The following is a 21,016-nucleotide window of genomic DNA, read 5'->3' as shown; positions in this document are numbered from 1 at the left end:
GCCCTGTGGTGGATTCTGTGCTACATTTAGGTTTGTGCTCCAAATAAATAACCTACATTTATTGACACAAATAGAACTGAAATGGCAGAAATGGGGGAAACAGAAAAATGAGTAGAAACAGGCAGAAAATGTACATAAACTTGTTTTAAATCATTTTTATTGCTTTTTTAAAGTGGGGTGCAAGGTGTGTCTTAAATGTAGAATGTAATATTTTGCAGTATGTAGTGTGGATAAGAGTGTGTTTAGTTTAATGAGAAATAACACATTAGGCATTAAGAAATATATTGAGTTGGCAACATGAGACAGGAATGATAGTGTGACACAACAGTAACTCTTGTTACATGCCCAGTATATCAGCTGTGTGGTATCAGTATGCATAAGGGAGATAAACGTGAGAGTTTACTGGTGTTTGCAATGTGTTACGTTAGTCTGATCACATCATTATATAGGCCTACACATGAGTGTACTGTGATAGAATGTGTCCACTACCTTCAGTATGAAAAACTTATTAATGCTTGTCACTTGACAAGAGGTGATGTTTTTCTGTCCTCCAAACAAAACTACCCAGAGGAACTGGACTGGTGACATCACACAACTTACACTATTGAGAAAATAAAGTAAATAGTTTGATATGTTTGTTAGGTTGAAATGAAACATCACCGGCAACAGGTGTCACATTGGGTTTCAAGATGAGTAACTGTCGCCGTGTCAATCATGGTGGCAACGGAACCCCGTGCACATGCCACACAGGAAAATATTCTGACATCACATCCTGTTCTAATACAGTACATATATTCTGACATCACATCCTGTTCTAATACAGTACATATATTCTGACATCACATCCTGTTCTAATACAGTACATATATTCTGACATCACATCCTGTTCTAATACAGTACATATATTCTGACATCACATCCTGTTCTAATACAGTACATGGGGCTCCCCCATTTTTTACAACTGAGATGTAGGGTTCGTTGCACCTTAAACCGTGGGATTCATAATTTTAGGTGCTTGACTCAAGGCAAAGTAAAACACTGTAGTCGAATGTTAAAATATTAAGAGTGGCACATGTAGTCCCCTACAAGACAAAACATTTGTGACATTGAAAGATACATATAATAAATTACATTTATTATGCAACACAATTGTAACATTTATCCTGGGCCCTTTCAAAAGGAAATGTGATAAACGAAACATAATAAGCTTTAACAGACCTTCAGTACGCATATATTTAAGACATGAAATTGTAACGTTGTACCAGGTAGCTTTGGACGAGGGCCATTGCGGCGCTTTGCTGAGAGTGGTTACAGCGCCATCATCTGGACGTAGAGCGATATTGCCATTGAAAACAATCGAGGTCAGGTCTCACAGACGAGGCATAAGTCCTAGCCCGAGACTAAATGCAGTTCGAGCTATCTTAACTTGACCTGCTAAGGTACATTTATTAAAGCTATCTTAACGTCCTTATTTCATTTGTCTTAATGCTGTACATTTTCACAGCAAGTGGAGTCATTTACACGTGAATTAGCCTTAATTCTAACCAACTTCAGTTATTTACACCAGTACAGAGATAAATAAACATTAGAGGCAGGTTGTTTACGTGGACATGTCTTTACTGAGTGCCCAATGCCAAGATACAAACATATGAATTAATGACAAAGCAAACCAATGGCCATCCAGATATGTGCTTTGCAATGAATATTGTACCAAGTCTAATTGTATCATGTCCTAATTTATTATCATCACACAAACTCCTGCAAATAATTGTTTTCTACTTTATTGTTCTACTATAGTAAAACATTGTGCGTTGTGTTCTTGCAAATTAAGAAAATATTTGCATTGACTGTTTGTCCTTTTGTATTTAGATAACCAAAACCACATAATGAGGTAGTTGAAAATGCAAGTGTTTCTTAAGTATTGGTGAATGACCATCTACACACCTGTCAATCAACCATTGTTCTTAAAAAAAATTACTTCTTTGTCATAAAGAATATCTATCAATTTGCTTAGGGATGTCAGAAAACTGATAAAGTGGATTTTATGAATCTTACACATACTCAGTTTTTAAATATCAACAAACAAAATTCAAAATAACAATTTTGTGTTTCTAATTTTGAGAAGCATTTAAGCAACTAAGAAAAATACCTTTTCCAGGAAATCACAAACACACGATTCATGATTAATAGCTTTTATGAATAAGAATGCAGCAGTTGTAAATATATTATCACTCAATCATTACCATATCATAACACTATATATCATAATTTTACAGCACCCCTTTAATTCACAACAAGATATGTAACATCCTCTTAAACGCAATATGCATTATATAACTGAGGTATTCATTTGGCAAAATTAAATACTCCAGAAACAGTTGTTCAACACACCGTTAAAGCAGTTTATATAGAAAAAGAAGTAAATACTAATCACATAAAAATGAATAAATTAACAGGATTAAAATAATCTTTAAAATAGTACTAAAATGAGGCAGCAAGTTATAGTGAAGACATATAAGTGGGTGCCCTGTTTATTTCTTACATGTGTGCATTTCTGGAGACCTCATTCACAGAGCGGAGGTAAACTATCAGCCACATCAGTTAGTCACTGCAAAGGTAAATACAAATATGCACAGCCCGGTGGTGAAATCTTGGGTCCTCTTAGCTTCGTGTTCCAAATAAAGGACCTATATTTATTGACACAAAAAGAGCTGCAAAGAGAGAAAAAAATGAGTGTGAAAAAGACGAGTTTATAAGATAAGTGTACTACAATTAGGACTGTCACAATTATTAAATAATCGTCTCATTGCAAATATTTGATATAACCACAATTATTTCAGATGAATAGCTGTATATCCACCATCCACATTCCGCACCTATTGTGACATTCAAATTACATTTCTCATTGAGTCTTTTCTCAGTCATTATACACTGATTGTTTTTGATAGTTATACAATTTTCACATTTCTACAGATATTTTCTTAATTGCATAAATTAATGAAATACTTAAAGATGATTAATCGGCTTGGAATTATTACGGTTTTTCGGTGTTCTTAACCGTTTTGAAATACTTCAAAGCTTTTGTCTTCCATTTGACTTTGTAGATAAACCTGTTTGTGTGAATAACTCAATTTTAGATAGAACCGTGTAATTCCAAGGAGATGAAATGTAAAAGTGAAATAAAGAGTTACATTTGTACAATAATTAATTGTGACAATTGTCAAAGCCTTAAGAGACAATTACTTAATCATCAACCAAATTTCTGTAATCTTTAAAAGACATTTCACAGATGTCCTTGTGCTTCTAGAACATAGAAATTATTATTAATAAACATAAATTATGTTTACTCGACAAAAAACTATGTGACTGTGTGAGTGTGTGCGTGTGTGCATGCGTAATCTACCTGCGGCTTCAGTGTGAAGTTTAGACTCATCGCTGCTGGTTACTTTGCAATTGACAAAGATTTTTTTGCCCTCTATTCGATCCAGAGCACAGTGGATTAACAACACACTGCCCAGAGGAACTGGACTGCACAGAATAACAGAGTTTAACATATGAGATCACAGTTGACCAATCCTAAACCCCTGTAAACAACAAGACTGTTCCCTAACTACGTAAAATCAAAACAAAAGTTCAAATGTATTATAAAGACTTAATAATAATTCATTTTTGAAGTACTGAAACCTTAGGCTACCTGCGGTAGTTTGTGTTAAGATAGGCTGTCATAACAGGTCCTGACAAGTAGCCGGCAAGTGTACCTGTCACCGTGTCAATCATGGTGGCTATAGCACCTCCATGTAGATGACTGCCACACAGAGGAAAAAATACTGACATTAATTCCTGTTCCGAGACATGTTATGGGACAGGGATACCTCAAACATATGTTCAAAAATAAGAACTAGGATCCACTACGGCATTCAATTACATGCATTTGCCGGAATATTTGTATTATTTTAATTGACACATTAAATATTTTCAACTGTTTGCTCACCCAGGTGCCCCTTCTAGTAGATGTCCCGCCTGAAACACACAAACACAGGTCTTCTCCACTTTATTGAGAAAAGTCACATATTCAAATGCTGCACCCTCCTCTTCAATACATCTCGTGAAAAGTCGAGCTTTGGCCTGGACCAGTTTGCTGAGATGTATGCCCCCTACCAGAGAGTAACAAAGTGACATTACAAAATTTTGTACGTTTTATTTGAGTTCTTCCAATGCCTTGTTTGAAATGATAAAAAGTCGGTTCCATAAGCTTAGAAAACAAATTCACGTGTATTGCGCTGCCCACAGCGAAGCTTATACAGCGAAATTTTAAAGGTGCCAAAAAATTGATTGAAACAATACAGTGGTGTGAAAAAGTATTTGCCCCCTTCCGGATTTTTGCTTTTATGCACATTTGTCATGCTTACATGATTCAGATCATCAAACAATGTTTTATATTACTTAAAGAAAATATAAACAAATGACTTAAAGGCTAAAGGTCCTATAAACTCGCACGATACAGATCATGCCAGCCTGTATAGATGACTCACGCCTGACTTAATAACTGCCAAGCTTGCGCCGTACAAAGACGCTCCTCACTTCTTAGCTTCGTTGCTTATTTAAAGAAGACAACGATGTCATTATCCTTCATGAGGTTTCACTGTAGACATCGCCCAACACCTATTCACAATACCTGCAGAACTTCCGATGATTCAGCTGTGCAGGTCCGGCTGGCCTAGAACATGGGCGGATATATGCAACGTTGACTGTAACGTCTGTAACGTCACAGTCGGTGTTGTGTCGGGATTGTGGTCTTTTGCATGCACAATGTTTAAATATAAAGGAGGAAACAATAGTGTTTGAGGCTCACGATATGTAATTTCCATGTACAGACCTCTTATTATTCATCTATGCCTATTAGGGCTGGGCAATATATCGAAATATCCAAAATGTGCATATCGCAATGGTTTGCAAAAAATGAGTTATTTAATTCTTCGAAAAGTTATGTATGGTCAAAGTTTTTCGTCAATGGGGACAGTAGTATCAATCTGGCAAGCGGGTGTTAGTTGGCATATATGTGCGTGCGAATGCTATCGTTCATGTACTCTGACGCAAACCAATCAACAATCCGCGTCGCAAAGATTTTCAGCGAGCAAAGATGAGCCACCCCGAGACATCCGCAGCTGCTGCTGACGATTAAGTGCCAAAACGAAGAAGCACCTTAAAGATATTGCAGTATTTTGATGCTTTCTTTCCTCTAAAATAATGTGAAACATATGTTGGTTATACATTTTTTAATACAATTTTAATTGATTATAGACAAATAAATATCGTATTGAATATCGCATTGTTTATCAATATCACACAGCCCTAATGCCTATGTAAAAACAGTTTCCATTCTATGGCACCTTTAACAGTGGTATCAGACAATTGTGGTTATCAATCACACGGGGGAACCCGTGAGCAAAAGTTTTATAGTGTCGCCATCTAACCTAAAGGTGCTATTATCAGTTAGTTACACTGATAACCGTTGCTTTGAGCAATATGACAAGCATATGTGACCCTGGTCTTAAGGGTCAATTAAAAAAAAATCGATTTTAGAATGAGCTTTTTATTGATATATGGTTTGTTACAATATGACAATATCTGGGAGAACAACAACTGTTTACAAAACTGGAATCTGAGGAAGCAAAAAAGCTAAATATTGAGAAAATTGCCTTTGAAGTTGTTTATCAGAGGCACTGTAGCTAAAATACAATTTTTAAACATTTAAGGTAGAAAATGTATGAAGCATCTTCATGGAACGTGATCTTTACTTATTATCCTAATGATTTTTGGCATAAAAGAAAAATCTGTCATTTTTACCCATACCCTGTATTTTTGGCGATTACTAAAAATCTCCCCTTGCTACTTAAGACTGGTTTTGTTGCAAGGGTCACATATGAATCACTTACCTGTGGCATATTTGATGGTGCGGTCGTAGCTGGGCAACTTCCGCCATGGCCCTCTCTTTTTTTCTCCGTTTTCGTTTTCTGCATCACACAATGCATTATAATGCTCGTAAAGTCTAACCATCTCTGGACTCCACGAAGAGTTTGGCTGACTGAAGTCCTGCGGCTTCCCTGAGAAGGGCCACAGCGACATCATCTGGAGACAAGAGACACATTACAGATAAAAAAATCTTTAAATCCAAACGTTCATTTAAAGTTTGTTTTAGCAAGCATTCAACAGAAAGCAAAATGTAATACGTTATAATATAAAATGCCTTTCAAGACAAAACATCTGCGGACCCATACCGAAACGGGACAGATGGTCTGGAATGGGGACTGGAGGTGCCTGTGGGTCTCTTTAGTAAGCACATGGGGAAGATTCATTCCTTTCAATCCATTAGACATCTGATGACCAAATCGTCTAGCTATGTGTCCTAACATGATGACAGTGAAAAGCTAAACACACAAGCAGATTGGTGACTTAACACTTCCTCTCCAGAATATATTACAGCGATATTAAAATACGATTTACAATACGACACTGTCAACTGATGACATTTCCACCGCTCTTATTTTCGCACATGTTGTCATAAGTAGCACAGGACTGCTAAGTAAGCCGCACTGTACAATTCACTCCCACAAAACGTTCAAAACTGGAACGTATCCACAACCGATCGTCGTCCTACTGTTTAATAAAAACAACGTATTTGTCAATAACATAAAGGTAAAGAATTATGTAACAAGACGATAAAACCTTAGAGGAAAATACTAGCACAACCGGCGTACTGTGTGACTTTGACGAACATCCTCAATGATTGGCCAACTGATGCACGCGTAGGCAACTCGCTTGTCATTCTAGCCATGTGACAGTACTGTACTCTTCTGATTGGTGGATTCGGGGTTCGCCTGTTGTCCCAGCAACGTTCGCGTACTTTCTGATTGTACTGACACTTTTGACAGTTCTTTATCGGTGCGCAATGTTTGGTCGGGATTTGCGTGGTTCAAAAAACAAATACTTGCAGAGAGAGAGGGACAGAACAAGGGTAGAGAAATGCTGTTTATTTAAATGGCATTGATGTGTGTTTGTTCATATGCATGTTAACTGTTTGTTTTTATTTACCAGAAAGATGAAGAAAATAATGACAGAATTGCTGAGTTGGACAGGTGTGCAAATATGGTTTGATATCCACTCGATCGATAATAAATGATATATTGTAGTATAATTCAGTTTGCATTGGGCTCCAAAAGTAAGAGGCAGCAGTGTGTGGCATTAAAATCTACCTTAAACTTGTAAATAAACAGATCTTATTATTACAGTTTAATTAAATAAAACATGATAAATTAAAATGTCTACCCTATTACCAGTCAAAGCAAAATTGTGGCATTGACCAGGACTTTGTACAAAGGCTTTTATTGAAGCACGCATCAAATCTACCCTGCATGAATCATCAGATTTTGCATTAACCTGTGAAGTTCACCTGATCACTGCTGACCTTAATGCAAAAGGGAGGCATATCAAATACTGTGAAAATACTTAAACATTTTCCATTCAAATTTTGCCTAAATATTTTGAGTGCATTATGCAAAAAAGTAATTTCACCAGTCGTCTCGACTTTTGCATCTCACTGTGCTAAGAGAAGCTAACTTCATAAGCTATGATTTATGAATGAACAGAACTGAAACCAGAATGTTTTACCAGAGTTAAGAATGTGATTCTGAAAGCTGAATTTGAGGGCATTGGCCTTACTGCATACGAAAAATCCCTGAGTCGCAGAAAGAAGATCCAACAAAGAGAGATGGAGTTGTGGAACACCTCTCTCACTCTGGTTAGTATACGAATGTACACGTCTTTTGTGATGTATTTGTAAGATGTACATTGTTTGGGAATATATAAAACTAATGAAGTATATTCTGCTGAGATGAATGAGTCGTTTAATAGCAATGTATCATCAGTAGGGGTTAGTATAAGGTCACCTTTGTTTCACTAATATACGTGAAATATAGATTTCCTATAAAACTTGTCTCAGTCTCATCAAGGTTTTAAACAGTGTTTTGCTTATGCCTTAGCTACTCAGAACGACACAACACTTGCTTTTCACAAGAACAGAAAAGCAGGTGTTCCAAGTCAAAACAGTTTAAGGCAGTTTAAGATCGTGCTGGAATACATGACAACATTTTAAAGGACCTGGATTCAGTACTTTATCCTCAAAAAAAAAATGCCACATCCATGGGGAAAACATTTACTAGATACACATTGGTTTGTTAAAAGATTATTATGCGATTAAAGGCATAATAAAGTTTTGTCAAATCCAGCTCTACCACTACTGTACTTTACACAAAGGTTGCATTATGGACCACGACTCCCATGCACAGTATAGTTGTCTCTATTTTTTGTTTGCTTTGAAGGGAGAGGGATTCAAATTTAGCTTTGCATTGTAAATGTTGTTGGCATTCGTGTTGGCCGGAAAAGATCATTATAAACTTTATGACGTTTTCACAGGCACGGAGGGAAGCGTTACGCAGGTTTCTGGAAGAGGAGAGGCAGCTGCACATCAGAGAGCTGAACAACATTGGCTTGGCCGTTCATCAACAAAGAACATAATACATTAAACACCGTGTGAAACATTCAGCCTTGACTATCAGTGCTTTTTTAACTTTCATTAAATTGGCTTGCAAGACAAACTTGTTTTGTTTTCAGAATTTCACATTCAGGAATTACCGGTTTTCGCTATGACTGTGAAAAGGTTTAATTGTGTATTATTTTGAAAGAGATAGAGAGAATAAACAATGTCTACAACGAAGTAGGTCTTTGCATTTATGACAATGCAAAGCCAATATGATCTGTCGTAAGATAATTGTGGGCAAAGTGTCGTTGGTAAATGTTTAAACCAAAGTTAAATATTTAAGACAGCAGAAATGTACACACCCCGTTCTATCAGCACTCGCGGATCTAGACGCGGATCCAGTCGATACATACACTGCTAAGTCTCCAAAGAATCGCTGAAATAAGTCTCTGCAGATTGTTCTATTGTTCTTGTTAAATGATGTAAAAAGTCAACATATGATATGTGCTTACATATACACACATAGATTGAATCGTTTACTACATCAAACTGACATTTTAAAGAACACACGAGGCCCATTTTTCATTTAGGGCCACATTTAATTTGACATTAAGGGCAATTATGTTTTTTGAAAATCGACGTTGACAAAAAAATGCATGTGAAAAAACGTATCCACATACGAACACAACTATATTCAAATAAGATCATTTTTCCTGAGCGCTCCATTGGACTTCACAAAGGTAGGCCTACTTCACAGTTTTGCACCTGCACATAACATCCTGTAAAGAGAGATATAAACAAAATTAATGAAAAAACATTCCAAATCAATAGGATAAGTATTTGAGACTACAATCAGTTATAATATAGTAGCTATTGTTTAGGATTATATTACATGGTTACACTTTACAATAAGGTTGCATTTGTTACAGTAGTAAATGCATTATCTAACATCAGTTAACAATGTACAATATATTGTTAATCTTCCGATTAACAATGAACAATATAGTTTTCTGAATTTATAAACAGTAGTTAATGCACCTTTAACATGAATAACGGTATTGACATGATTACATTATCAAGAATTATTACATGGCGGTGGAATGCTTGATTCTGACTGGCCAGTTGCTACATTTGTAGGTTTGTTATTCCCAGAGCCATTGATAGAGAGAGTCGCGTCTTCTCCATTGACTCCAATGGAATTGTTTCTTCACAGCTTCAATGGTAGGAGGAAGTTACTAGTAACGCATGGAGCTGCGACTAAACAGACCAACTGAGCTTAACTTCTAACCCATTTAAAGACGGGAGCCATTTAATGAATAAAAAATTGAAAGAAGTAAAGCATTTAAAGAGAAAACATAACACTCTGGAACTACCTGAAGGCTCTATGAATCACAGCGTTTTGGACTTCCGTTGGAAGAACTCTCTCTATCAATGGCTTCGGTTATTCCAAGATAACAACCTCACAAAACTAATAACAGGGTAACCTGGATGTAGCAAATAATTCTGACAGGTTTTTTGAAAAAAAATTATATAAATATGTATTTTAAAGGAGCCATTCTTTTGTTGTATTAGAGGCTTTGACTTTTTTTTGTGGGTGTTTAGAATGTGTCGAATAAAAAAAAAACGCTTAATATTTCACACATTTCAAGTCTGTTGTTCACCGCTGTCCCTCTTCTTACAAAACAACTGGATTTCTTCTGGTCTATGTAAAGTCCCTCCTTCCGAAACACTCTGATTGGTACTCAGACCGGGTAAGGCTGACCCGGTCTGTCGTGATTGGTTCCACGCTTAGAGTGTGTCAGGATGTCCCACCCATACCATATCAGCGATCTTCCGCTTCTCAGACTGTTGTGATTGGTCGGTGACCCTCTCAGTGTACGTGTATTCATAAACTTTAAGTGTAACGGAGGTCTGCTAGTGCATGTGCAAAAGTCAATCTGTGTTAGAGATCGCAAAGTTTTTGTCTACTATGGCGTGGGAATGACACCGGACAGAATGGCATCCGACCAGTTATATTAATTAACACTAATAACAGAAGCGTTAGTTTTGCCTTTTGATATTGGACCCAAGTTGGATAATAAAACAAGCAGATTGACCAGGAGACATTTGAAAGCAGGACTTCAAAGGATGTTTCACAGTAGTGTTTAAGAGGTAGTACGCACGCATGCACACACACACACACACACACGATATCAGTGTATTACACGGAACCGCTTTCACAGCCGATGTTAAAGTCATGGAAGGTGTTTTTTGACCGCTGGTTATCTTAGAATTTGTGTAGTGGTATTTTATTTATTTGTTTGCCTTCTTTGCACTTTGTATGGATTGGACAGTGGAGACTTCGAAAAGAAATTATGGAATGAGAGAGAGGGAATCGGTAGCCGGGAAAGGACCACAAACCAGGAATCGAACTTGGGTCAACAGAAGTGCTACTGCACAATATGTCGGCGCACAGTCCACTGTACCAGTTGGCGCCGACATGCAGCAGTATTCTTATTACGAGATGTAGCAACGTGATGAAAGTAAAAGTAGTTAAGCGTGTAACTCAGTCAAATGTTTAAAATCTCTGATAACCGAACACTACTCCAGCGGCTCTTCCTCTTCACGAAGGAAGGCCCCGCCCCTTTTTTGGCGTAATCCTTTGGGAGATAATTAAAAGCACTCGGAATAGTGACATCATGTACTGGGAAGTGCCGAGAGCTGTAGTCCGATTCCAGCCGTTCTCTGTAGTCCTCGAAATGCGAATTCTGGCAAAGACAATATCTCGTTTGGCACTGAAGTTTGAGCTTTATCATTTTGTAGGTATTGTTTATGCTCTAACAGCAAAATTAAACACTAACTAAAGGATGAAAAATGGGATTGCGGGGAAATGGATCTTTAATAACATGTATGAGATTATATTTAAAATAAGAGTACAGTCTTTTCCTCAAGGAAGGTCTGCATTAGAAAAAAAATTGCTAGTAAAATATTTGTATATATATATATATATATATATATAAACATGTGAATACTTGTCCAGTTTTTTCGAATAATTGTCCAGTTTTTTTCGAATACTTGTCCAGTTTTTTTGTCATGTGGCAAGAAGCCGTGTAATAAGCGTAATAATGTATAAGCAGCCGGCTGTTATCGTGAAATGAGCCTGATCACAATGTCAAGGCTAATTTCGGTGATGACAAGCAGTTGCCTATTGATTATCGCTTTCTTACACAACATTTGATTTAAAAAATATATGAGTAAATGCTGAAAGGCTGAAACGAACGAACTAAGATTAGTAAATGCTGTAGAAGTATTCATTGTTAGTTTATGTTAGCTAATGCATTAACTAATTGTTAACAAATACAACCTTATTGTAAAGTGGTACCAATTACACAATTTCTAGAAAAGAAATAACATCTGTACCATTCATTTGGCTACAAATCATTAGTTAAGCACTCACCTTGTTTCTTCCACCTTCAGATCCACAAATTCACAAATCTTTAAATCTCTGTCTAGAATCTTATGTTTCAAATCCTCAATCTCCTGCTCAGCTTTCTTCCATTCGGCTTCATGGCCTTCTGCAGGAAAACAAGGTAGTTGGGAAGGAATGAGACACAGCATATGACAGTAACCAAAATATCAACAACTCTACCGACACTGATACCGACACTTCAGCCCTATATAAGCTTGATCTTCTTAATTTGCATTTACCTTTGATTTTCTGAAGTATATTACTTGCTTCAGTGCGTTTCTTCTCTAAATTATCCTTAAATGAGGGAAACACAGAGAGAGGCATTGTTATAGAGAACATTTAACTCAAGTGTAGAACAGTTTTAGGTTGAGACAATACTGGAACAGATTAAACATGGAGTTTCATGATGAACCTGTATGACTTCCTTCTGCAGACAAAAGAAGATAAAGGGATAGTTTCATTGCAGAACACAAAAGAAGACATTTTAAAGAACGATACCAGTCAAATGAATAATTTTAAATGTAGCCAGACAACACTGGCTCACATTGACTTCCATTGTATGGACACAAAACTAGCACATTTTTGATCACGAGGGTGAATAATTGATGACATAATTTCTATACTTGGGTAAACCCTCCCTTTATCACAGTGTTGTTAACTGCACTTGCATTAAAAAGCCCCTTTTGTTAACTTCAACAAACACTGCAGAGACCCGGGGCCATTTGTATTGCAGCTTGGATCTATTACACCCAGAAAAATATATGAGCAATCGGATCTTCATGCCCTAAAACCAATTGGTATACTTATTATATTTATAGCATTAATGTGAAATAGGAGAGATTGTAATTCTTTAAATACTCATGGTATTCCTATTCCTAGAAATAAAAGAATTTGATGACATCTTTCAAAAACTGGTGGAAAAGAGAACAAGTGAATTCAATGTGCAAGTGTTTGCTCACAAACATTGAGCGGAACTATAATACATGTTATTATGATCACATTTGTTGACATATACAAATACAACCTTTGGTTTAACAGAAAATACAACTATATACCATCGTGCTTATAGCTCACACATCCAACATCACAAATGTACACAATCACATTAACCTACATATCAGCGATGAACACAGTATGGCTAAACTTAATTATTTATTTCGTCTGGCCGCATTATATACACACTACTATGAATCCCATTCTATTCATGCTTTAAAAGAGTTTAAGTAGGATCACAGATTTTACTAATATCAAATGCACCTGTAGTGTAACAGTGAAGGCTAATTCAACGCAAGTCAAATCAGATCCAGCTTCTTAAAGGCTATAAAAAAACCACTGGGTCAAACCAAAACCTAGAATAAAAATCCCTGTACCTTCTCACTCTTGCAGGTGCCTAGATCCTTTTCCGACTGGGCGAAGAGTTTCTTCTGATCCTCCTTCTGTTTCTTGAGCTGATCTCTCTGTGCAGCCAAGGGAGCAATCTTCTTATTCATATCATCTATCTGCATTTTGACGGATACGATCCCATCCTCCTTTAGCTTCACCTGTTCATTGGAAACCACGATGCTCGTTTTCTGGTTGCGGATGTTTAGCTCCTGCTGTATGGCCTGGTAGACTATAACCATCAGGGCACATACGGCCAGGAAAATCATTGCCGATACGGCTCTCATCCTGAGGGAATAGAGGAGAGCACACAAAAAAATCGGTTGCTCGGAGAAAGGTTAATCTGCTGTATCTCTTTCGTTCTTTAAACACGGTCAGCCATGGACGTTACTCTGCCCTACTCATATGTTTCCTCTTAACCAGCCACAGGCAACCCTGCCTTACCTGTATGACTGGATGTCTCTGGGTGTGTGCGGGTGTGTGTTAGTGAGAGGGCGATAGCGCGCAACACTTTCTTGACATTGTGATCTCGGACCAACTCTGTTCACATTCTCCACCGTCAAATACGGAAGTATGGAGTTTTTTTTAACAACGGCAATAACCAACATTAATTCCTGGTCGTTCTTACTAACAATCCTACAGCTACAGTAAAATAAAAGACAAAGTCGGGTGTGGCGTCGCAATGATCCGCAAAATCTATCAATCATTACACGAATGGAGGAACAGGACGGACCAGTATCCTCATATTTGCATGACTTTACCAACACATTGCCAAGCTGTCAAAACTGTCAAAACCCTTTCTTTCTTCTCAGCCATGCAACAGGTGCTCACCTGGCACGCTGAGGTTTCAACGCCCTATAGTGAAGGCTTAGATCTCTTGGTGGAGTGAATATGATTTTGTCCATATGTACACTCAGCATATTTCAATAAAACTGACGCTTTTTATGTTTGCTTACGTCAGCCTTTTTATCTTACACAAAACGCACAAAAAAACTTAAACTGCGTTCAACAGGGCAACATTTCCCGAATTATAGTGACACGTACGTCACAGTAGCAGACGTCATCGCGTATCGTGGCATACAGAAATGGTATTACAGAGTGGGCGGAGCTTCACGAAGGTGCGCAGTGTAACCTTAAGCGTTTTCTACATACTTTCGGTCGCGGATCCGGCATTTCTTAAGCGTTTTGTAAACACGTCAAACAATTTCAGCAAGTTTAAATCATATCAGGGACCGTTCAATATTTGTGTAATTGAATCCTGATGCACCAGGAAAGCGTGGAACATATCTGGATTAAACTGGCAATTCATTTTCAACTTCGGTCTTTGTTGATGTAGAAGGGAATGAAAATAGTGAATCTTTAACACAATGCCACATCGCACATCTTGTGGGAGGCGCTAGAATCTGCATCAGGTAACTTTTTAAAAACTGTACACCTGACTGCCGCACGCGCGCGCGAGAGAGACATACAGGCTATTGATCTAGTTCAGTTTCGTCCTCCACCATGAAGGTTCCGGCCCTGCTTTTGGGTTTCACGTTGGTCAGTTGCCTGGTAATTGCTGGCTACATTCACAGCAAGCGTAACCAGGAGATCCATCTAAAAAAGCAGGCTGCCTTTCTCAATATTAAGTTCAGAGTGACCAGAGATGTTCTGGGAGAGTATCAAGACCAGCTGTCTCAATCCGCCGTGGTGTTGGGAAATACTAAGAAAGATGTGGATGCTCTAACCAAAGAGCTGTCCGGCGTGAAAAGTTTATCTCAAAAGAAAACGAAAGAAGCAGATGCCTGTAAAGGAGACACGGTGAGTGGGGATGGGTCAAGTGTATTTTCTATTGAGATATGCATGAGAAGTTTCTGTCACTAAGGCAAATTCCTAACTAAACGTTCAGATTTTGCTGAAAAGATGTAACCCCCCTTTAGAAATTGAAATGTCCTTGCCATAAGTATAACAATGACTACAATGTCCATAAGTATGATAGTGGTTTGTTAATACCTGTCTTTTATATTCTCTATCTCTTTTAGAAAAAATTATCAGAAGATATAGCTGCTATAGAATCGGAGAAGAAAAGTAACCAGAGTGGGTACACATATCAAATCATCAAGAAATAAGTGTGGGGATCTGTTTGATTGTGAAGCTTATAGGCTATTGATCAATACCAGTATTGGGGATGTATATTGGGGAAAATGTTCAAACGTGTTTCTCGAATTACTGCAGTGTTTAGTTCTCTAAACACAGAACCAGCTAGTCAAGTTTGAACTTATAGGCGATTTTTCAGTGTGCTAGGCCATGGTTGGAACTAAACTCTGGTTGGCAGGCAGATAGAAGGAAGCAGGATTGAGCATTATGGGTCAGACCAACCATATAGACACACGCAAAGCCCATGAAAAAATCTGCTCCTGTGGCAATAAATGCAAGCCATTCAATTTTAGTTATAGGACGGTTAACAGTGTATATCTTTATTCATTTGGATTGAAATACTGTACTGTGTTGAAAAATATAAAGTTGGAATATGCCCAAAGAGTGGAATTCAAATACAGGCTGTGTCAAACTCAGTTTGACACACCTTTTACAATGAAATATCTTTAAAAAAGATATCAGGTTAATGAGCAAGGCATTAATGCCCAGTCTGTGTCAATAAAAAGTTTTTTTTAATCACAGATGAGTTTATCAAGGAGAGACTCCGCTGGGCAGATGAGGGAATCACTCTTAAAAAGAAAGCAAGTGAGACTAGCAAACTGTGCGCTTACATTGACCAAAACTCCGAGGAGGCCAGGTGAGTAAACCTATAGATGAGTATGATTTGATGTTGGCATATGACTGAACAGACTGACCGGATTGTTTGTAACATTATAAAGCTTTACATTTTTGCTATTTCCAATTTAAAATAGCGAATGCAAAGTGATTTTTTTATGTGACACTTAGAACAAGGATACTATGTTCCTTGCAAATATTTTGTTGAAGCAATAATGGTAGGACAGTGTTGAAGAACAGCGACCTGTTCACTAGCTGTGTTGTAGATGCTAAAGTCTTCTCCATGTTCCGACAAAAAAATTGAAAGGTTTAACAAAATGTTTAGTTCAAGGCAATTATAATCAACTAGTGATGTTTCTTTTAATTTACTTGCCAATGTTTCTCTACATTCAAAGGAAATTATGTGGCATGAGTGAACTGCCGAAACCTCAGGAACCAAAAGTCGAACAGCCCAACGCTCAGGAACCAAAAGTCGAACAGCCCAACGCTCAAGAACCGAAAGTCGAACAGCCTAAACCTCAGGAACCAAAAGTCGAACAGCCTAAACCTCAGGAATCGAAGGTCGAACAACCTAACCCTCAGGAACCAAAGGTCGAACAGCCCAAAGCTCTGGAACCAAAAGTCGAACAGCCTAAACCTCAGGAACCAAATGTCGAACAGCCAAAACCTGAGGAAGCAAAACCAGAGAAACCAAAAGCTGAACCACCCAAACCTGAGGAACCAAAACCAGAGGAACCAAAAGCTGAACCACCCAAACCTGAGGAACCAAAGGCTGCGGAACCAAAAGCTAAAGAACCTTAAGTAAACATTTCACAAGGAAAAATCAAGTGCAGCTGTTACTGAGAGAGAAAGACCTAGAGAAGATATGCCAGCGACTGGAGGAGAATTGTTTGCAAGGATTATTTAAACCTGAAGATCTTGTCTGGGTTGATCTCCAGCATTCCACAAATCTGAGAACTTGAAATATGAGGACACATACTTTAACATTTATACAGTATGTACACACATGCACACACACAGAGACTTAAAGACTGGACTGTTAAATCATCAAATCCATTTTTCTTTCTTTTCTGTGTCATGTCCATGTTCTGATTTTCAAATAAATGTCTGTTTATGAGGAATATGGGATGATTTTGATTTGAAGGTTGGTGACTAGATGGCTTTGTAGCCATTTTTTTACAATCATCTATCCTCATTAATAATCTTTAATTTGTAATTTTCACTTTCCTAATTGTGATCTTGTCTGTGACATTCAGGCCGACGAAGCCATAAAATGGCAAAGAAATGTAATGAGTTTTTTTCGCTGTAAATTATAGTTTATTTGATGATTTTAATGATGATTGTTCAATTTTCATGTGTAATACAAAAGTTAATGATTTTAAATAATGATTTAATTGACACCAAGTTTTATTTGTTTACCCAAAAATACAGCACATTTGTTTCCTAAACAGATTCAATATTGGACCCGAATATGGTAAATATTCAATATATCATGATTATATTTTCACAGAATGTTCTTTACATTAGATAAAACTAAGTTATTTTAAAAAATCACAAAAAAGATTTCAGAGGCAGGGACACATTTTTATGTTTATGTAGGTATGGATGTGCATATTTGTTTTAATATTTTGTCTTTCCATCTTGTGGTATTGTATGTGTCATTATGACCCTCCCTCTGGGCTTTGCCGCTCTATGTCATGCATACATGTGTGTTTGTATTGACTAATGGGACAGCTCTGACCCTCTCACTGTCGCGCTTCATCATCCTCACTCTGTTACCCAGGTTACCATAATTACTAACGACAAGAATAACAAATCAGAACCTCCAAAGGAGCACAAAAAACTGTTACAAAGATCTAACATTTGCATTACAGTGTATTGCTTATCCGATTTTTGAAGTTGTATGTTATAAAGATACTGTGATGTTTACTGTGGAAATAAATACAGTGGATATGAAGATTTTAGCTCCATAACTACAGTAGATGTTAAATACTGTTGCTTAGTTATTTAATCTTAAGTGATTCAATTCACGTGTTTGGTAATAAAGCTAAACTGATGGACATGTAAATTTACATACAGAATTCATGCTATTTGTGATAATACACCAACAATTATAAAATGCAAAGCACCAACTTCTGACAAATCTTTGTCAATATTTCTGAAGTTATGGGAAACAATCAGTGTTTTAATCTAGTTTTGGAATGGCAGTGTGTTTTGTTTTACATTAACTTATCAAAATAAGTTAAGCAATTTCATCCTGTTTACATAAGTTACATACAGCAACTTAATGACAATACTAGTCATAATTTTAAATAACCCTGCAGTTTGATTTTTCTTAAAAGTGTAGTCAACCAAATATTTTTACAGTGCATGATGAATGAATGCATTTATTTACTTAGTGAAAGTGTCAAAATTAGGAGAAAACCATTTGTTTGGTCTCTGGTTGTTTTTATCTCTCTCTCTCTCTTCTCTCTCTCTCTCTCTCCCTCCCTCCCCCCTCTCTCTCTCTCTCTATCTCTCGTGACCCTTCGGGCTCAATATTGGGGGAAACAATTAGTGTCTCTCTTACGCCTGATCTCATCTAGAAGGTCACTGAGTGGAGCGTGAGGGATTAGATAACAGAGGGAGGGGCAGAAAGCTAACAATATATAATTTTTCATTCTCTATAGACATATTATAAAGTTTCCATATGTAGCCCGCTATATGTGCTTGGTTGGTGTAAAACATTAAGCAACAGAAGAAAAGGTGATTTTGCAGAGTTTAAATGAGATTTTTTCTAGAGTTTACAGAGTGGAGCCGGCATTGAACAGCACAAGGTCACTTTCATAAATCGAGTCAAAGATGCAAATTAATGTCAAATGAAGTGTAAAAATAGAGTTTTTTGGGGGGCGAAATGGGACTAACTCAACGGTTGGGTGGTAAATTTGCATAACCTATGCTGGGATATTTTAAACCACTGTTGTGTCAAATATAAACCATTTTCTGAGTTAATTTAACCCATCTGGGTTCATCCCTTTTTAAACGATTGCTTGAAAACTAATTTCTTGGCTCATATCTGTCTGTAAAATATTAATTGTGCTTGTGTCTTTAAATCCTGCAAAAATCCCATAAACATGACCTAATGTTCATAAACGTGTCATGATCTGTTTTTGAGTACAAGTGAATATTGGAACGATTTTTGTTATGTAATGGCACATCATTCAATCATGAATTACTTAAATAAAAATTGCAACTATAAGATTATAAAGTTTTATACACTTATTAAACTTGCAAACATTTTAAAGCAACATTGAAAGTGTGTTGATTTTAAGATACACTGAAAGAAAACACTGAAATGGGACTCGCCCTTCATTTCATGCAACATGCAAGTAAGAGTTTCATATTGACATTACTCATTTAAACAGGTTTAATATGCACTTGTTTTCAATAATTGCTCTGTCATTCAGCATCATGCAAAGCATGCTGTGCACAAGAATCCAGGGTTGAATAAGAATGCAAAACTGGATTTAAGGCAAGGCATGTCGTTTGAATAAACCCAACCAATCCAACTAAGTCACAATCCAACTAAGTTACATTTCAAGTGAGTGGACGAAAAAAGTACATTCAGGGTCATTTGCACATAGCATTTTCTTTTATTTATCACAGTATTATTACAAGGCAGTTAGAATATTATTTGTATTTATGCAGCCTTATGTTTAACAAAAATGGTGCAAATTTTTTTGGAAATTTATAATATTTAAATAAACATAATATAATGGACTAAAAACACATAGCAATATAAAACAACTATAATATTCATTATTTAGGACAAACCCCTTTTTTCTTCATAAATGACAGTTGAGCACATCTCTAAATTATTTTTTAATAATGTGCTATTACTGTAGGACTACATTCAGTTGTGATTTTGATAGATGTGTGAGGCTGAACATGTTTGTGGTATGAGTGTAGATGTCAGTGTGATGTCTGTTTGAGTGTAAGTGTAAAATCACATCTATTGATTGGCCTAATGCAGGGGAAGAGCCTGTGGCAAGGTTATCAATGTACTCTTGATTAACCCCTGAATATGTGTGTGTGCACACAAAGGGTTTAAAACTTTGGTCAGGGGTGTATAAATACACCCGTCCTGAATGAAACTTGGCACATTCACACAGACCACTTTGCTCACACACTGCACCATATCACAAAAACTTCATGCAACACACATTCAAGAAATTTATCTAAACATGACCAAAGAATTACACAAAACGGCTACAACCTTGATGATGAAGATATGACTGACGATGTCATGGCTGAAGATTCAAAATCTGTGAGTATTGAGTGTGGGAATCTTTCTGTCCGTCTGTTTTAATGCTTCCACCCTTCTACAGTTTATGTTATTTGAAGACACCAAATATGTCTGTATCTTATCGTATTTTTTGTTAGTATAACTTTACTTGAACTTTTCCTTTGTTTTATATTGACAGTTGAAGTTTTCACTTGCCTTTCACTTGCCTCTTTATAAATGCATATGTATTTAATGTTATTTCACTCTGTTTTCTTCTCACATCTGACATCTTTCACACATGTTTTAGTGTGTTTGTCGTTTTCTCTTTCAGTTTCTGTGTAAGATCATGAAGAGGTCCTGATAGGTCAGGAGCTGTGTGATATGTTTGATATTCGGTTGCTTTTCTTATATCACGTCAACTAAATATCAGACATATTCCTACAGAACCTGGCGCAAATCTTCACGTTCATCACATCTAGTCATCAGTGGTAAAAAAAAAGAAGAAATGTTGAATTTGTTCCAATTGGTCTTCTAGAGTTTAATCTATCTAATAACCCTTAATAGCATGTTTAGAGATTTAAATGTGGATAAAAGGAAAACAACAACTGTTTTTTATATTTTTTATTTCTTTGCATGC

The 21,016-nt window shown here is 36.8% G+C and overlaps 3 protein-coding genes across 6 annotated transcripts; 1 reads left to right on the top strand and 2 right to left on the bottom strand.

The window, feature by feature from the left end:
- Positions 1-2,182: 2,182 nt before the first annotated feature.
- them4 (thioesterase superfamily member 4) lies at positions 2,183-6,818 on the bottom strand. Of its 3 annotated transcripts, none has more exons than XM_056763199.1 (7): positions 6,759-6,818; positions 6,279-6,428; positions 5,937-6,129; positions 3,992-4,154; positions 3,695-3,805; positions 3,404-3,528; positions 2,183-2,711 (listed from the first exon to the last, which is right to left on the bottom strand). In XM_056763199.1, the coding sequence occupies exons 2-7, from the start codon at positions 6,411-6,413 to the stop codon at positions 2,662-2,664; spliced, it is 777 nt and encodes a 258-aa protein (XP_056619177.1). In that variant the 5' UTR covers positions 6,414-6,428; positions 6,759-6,818; the 3' UTR covers positions 2,183-2,661. The 3 variants fall into 3 exon arrangements, with proteins under 3 accessions (XP_056619177.1, XP_056619176.1, XP_056619175.1); XM_056763198.1 differs by having other exon boundaries at positions 6,727-6,817; XM_056763197.1 differs by having other exon boundaries at positions 6,554-6,768.
- A 2,172-nt stretch (positions 6,819-8,990) lies between these two features.
- si:dkey-87o1.2 (uncharacterized protein LOC796684 homolog) lies at positions 8,991-14,383 on the bottom strand. 2 transcript variants are annotated; one of them, XM_056763201.1, is made up of 5 exons: positions 14,196-14,383; positions 13,355-13,652; positions 12,224-12,278; positions 11,973-12,090; positions 8,991-9,315 (listed from the first exon to the last, which is right to left on the bottom strand). In XM_056763201.1, exons 1-5 carry the CDS (start codon positions 14,282-14,284, stop codon positions 9,288-9,290), a joined length of 588 nt encoding a protein of 195 aa, XP_056619179.1. In that variant the 5' UTR covers positions 14,285-14,383; the 3' UTR covers positions 8,991-9,287. The 2 variants fall into 2 exon arrangements, with proteins under 2 accessions (XP_056619179.1, XP_056619178.1); XM_056763200.1 differs by lacking the exon at positions 14,196-14,383 and adding an exon at positions 13,809-14,039.
- A 90-nt stretch (positions 14,384-14,473) lies between these two features.
- zgc:174935 (uncharacterized protein LOC796019 homolog) lies at positions 14,474-18,187 on the top strand. The gene is made up of 4 exons (XM_056761657.1): positions 14,474-15,164; positions 15,386-15,440; positions 16,023-16,137; positions 16,511-18,187. Exons 1-4 carry the CDS (start codon positions 14,868-14,870, stop codon positions 16,914-16,916), a joined length of 873 nt encoding a protein of 290 aa, XP_056617635.1. The 5' UTR covers positions 14,474-14,867; the 3' UTR covers positions 16,917-18,187.
- The last annotated feature ends 2,829 nt before the right edge of the window (positions 18,188-21,016 follow it).

This window comes from Triplophysa dalaica, chromosome 12, assembly GCF_015846415.1.
Source record: "Triplophysa dalaica isolate WHDGS20190420 chromosome 12, ASM1584641v1, whole genome shotgun sequence".
Taxonomy (NCBI): domain Eukaryota; kingdom Metazoa; phylum Chordata; class Actinopteri; order Cypriniformes; family Nemacheilidae; genus Triplophysa; species Triplophysa dalaica.
Note: the sequence above shows the minus strand (reverse complement) of the source record. Positions and strands in the feature narration are given on the sequence as shown.

Coding starts and splice junctions, on each gene's coding strand:
- them4 (XM_056763199.1), bottom strand. CDS start 6,413: ATGTTAGGACACATAGCTAGACGATTTGGTCATCAGATGTCTAATGGA. Junction 3,806..3,991: donor CTACTAGAAGGGGCACCTGG/GTGAGCAAACAG, acceptor TCTGTGTGGCAG/TCATCTACATGGAGGTGCTA. Junction 2,712..3,403: donor ACTTCACACTGAAGCCGCAG/GTAGATTACGCA, acceptor CTCTCTTTGCAG/CTCTTTTTGTGTCAATAAAT.
- si:dkey-87o1.2 (XM_056763200.1), bottom strand. CDS start 13,972: ATGTTGGTTATTGCCGTTGTTAAAAAAAACTCCATACTTCCGTATTTG. Junction 13,653..13,808: donor AGAGACATCCAGTCATACAG/GTAAGGCAGGGT, acceptor CTATTCCCTCAG/GATGAGAGCCGTATCGGCAA. Junction 9,316..11,972: donor CTGAAGGTGGAAGAAACAAG/GTGAGTGCTTAA, acceptor CTCTCTTTACAG/GATGTTATGTGCAGGTGCAA.
- zgc:174935 (XM_056761657.1), top strand. CDS start 14,868: ATGAAGGTTCCGGCCCTGCTTTTGGGTTTCACGTTGGTCAGTTGCCTG. Junction 15,165..15,385: donor ATGCCTGTAAAGGAGACACG/GTGAGTGGGGAT, acceptor TATCTCTTTTAG/AAAAAATTATCAGAAGATAT. Junction 16,138..16,510: donor CAAAACTCCGAGGAGGCCAG/GTGAGTAAACCT, acceptor CTACATTCAAAG/GAAATTATGTGGCATGAGTG.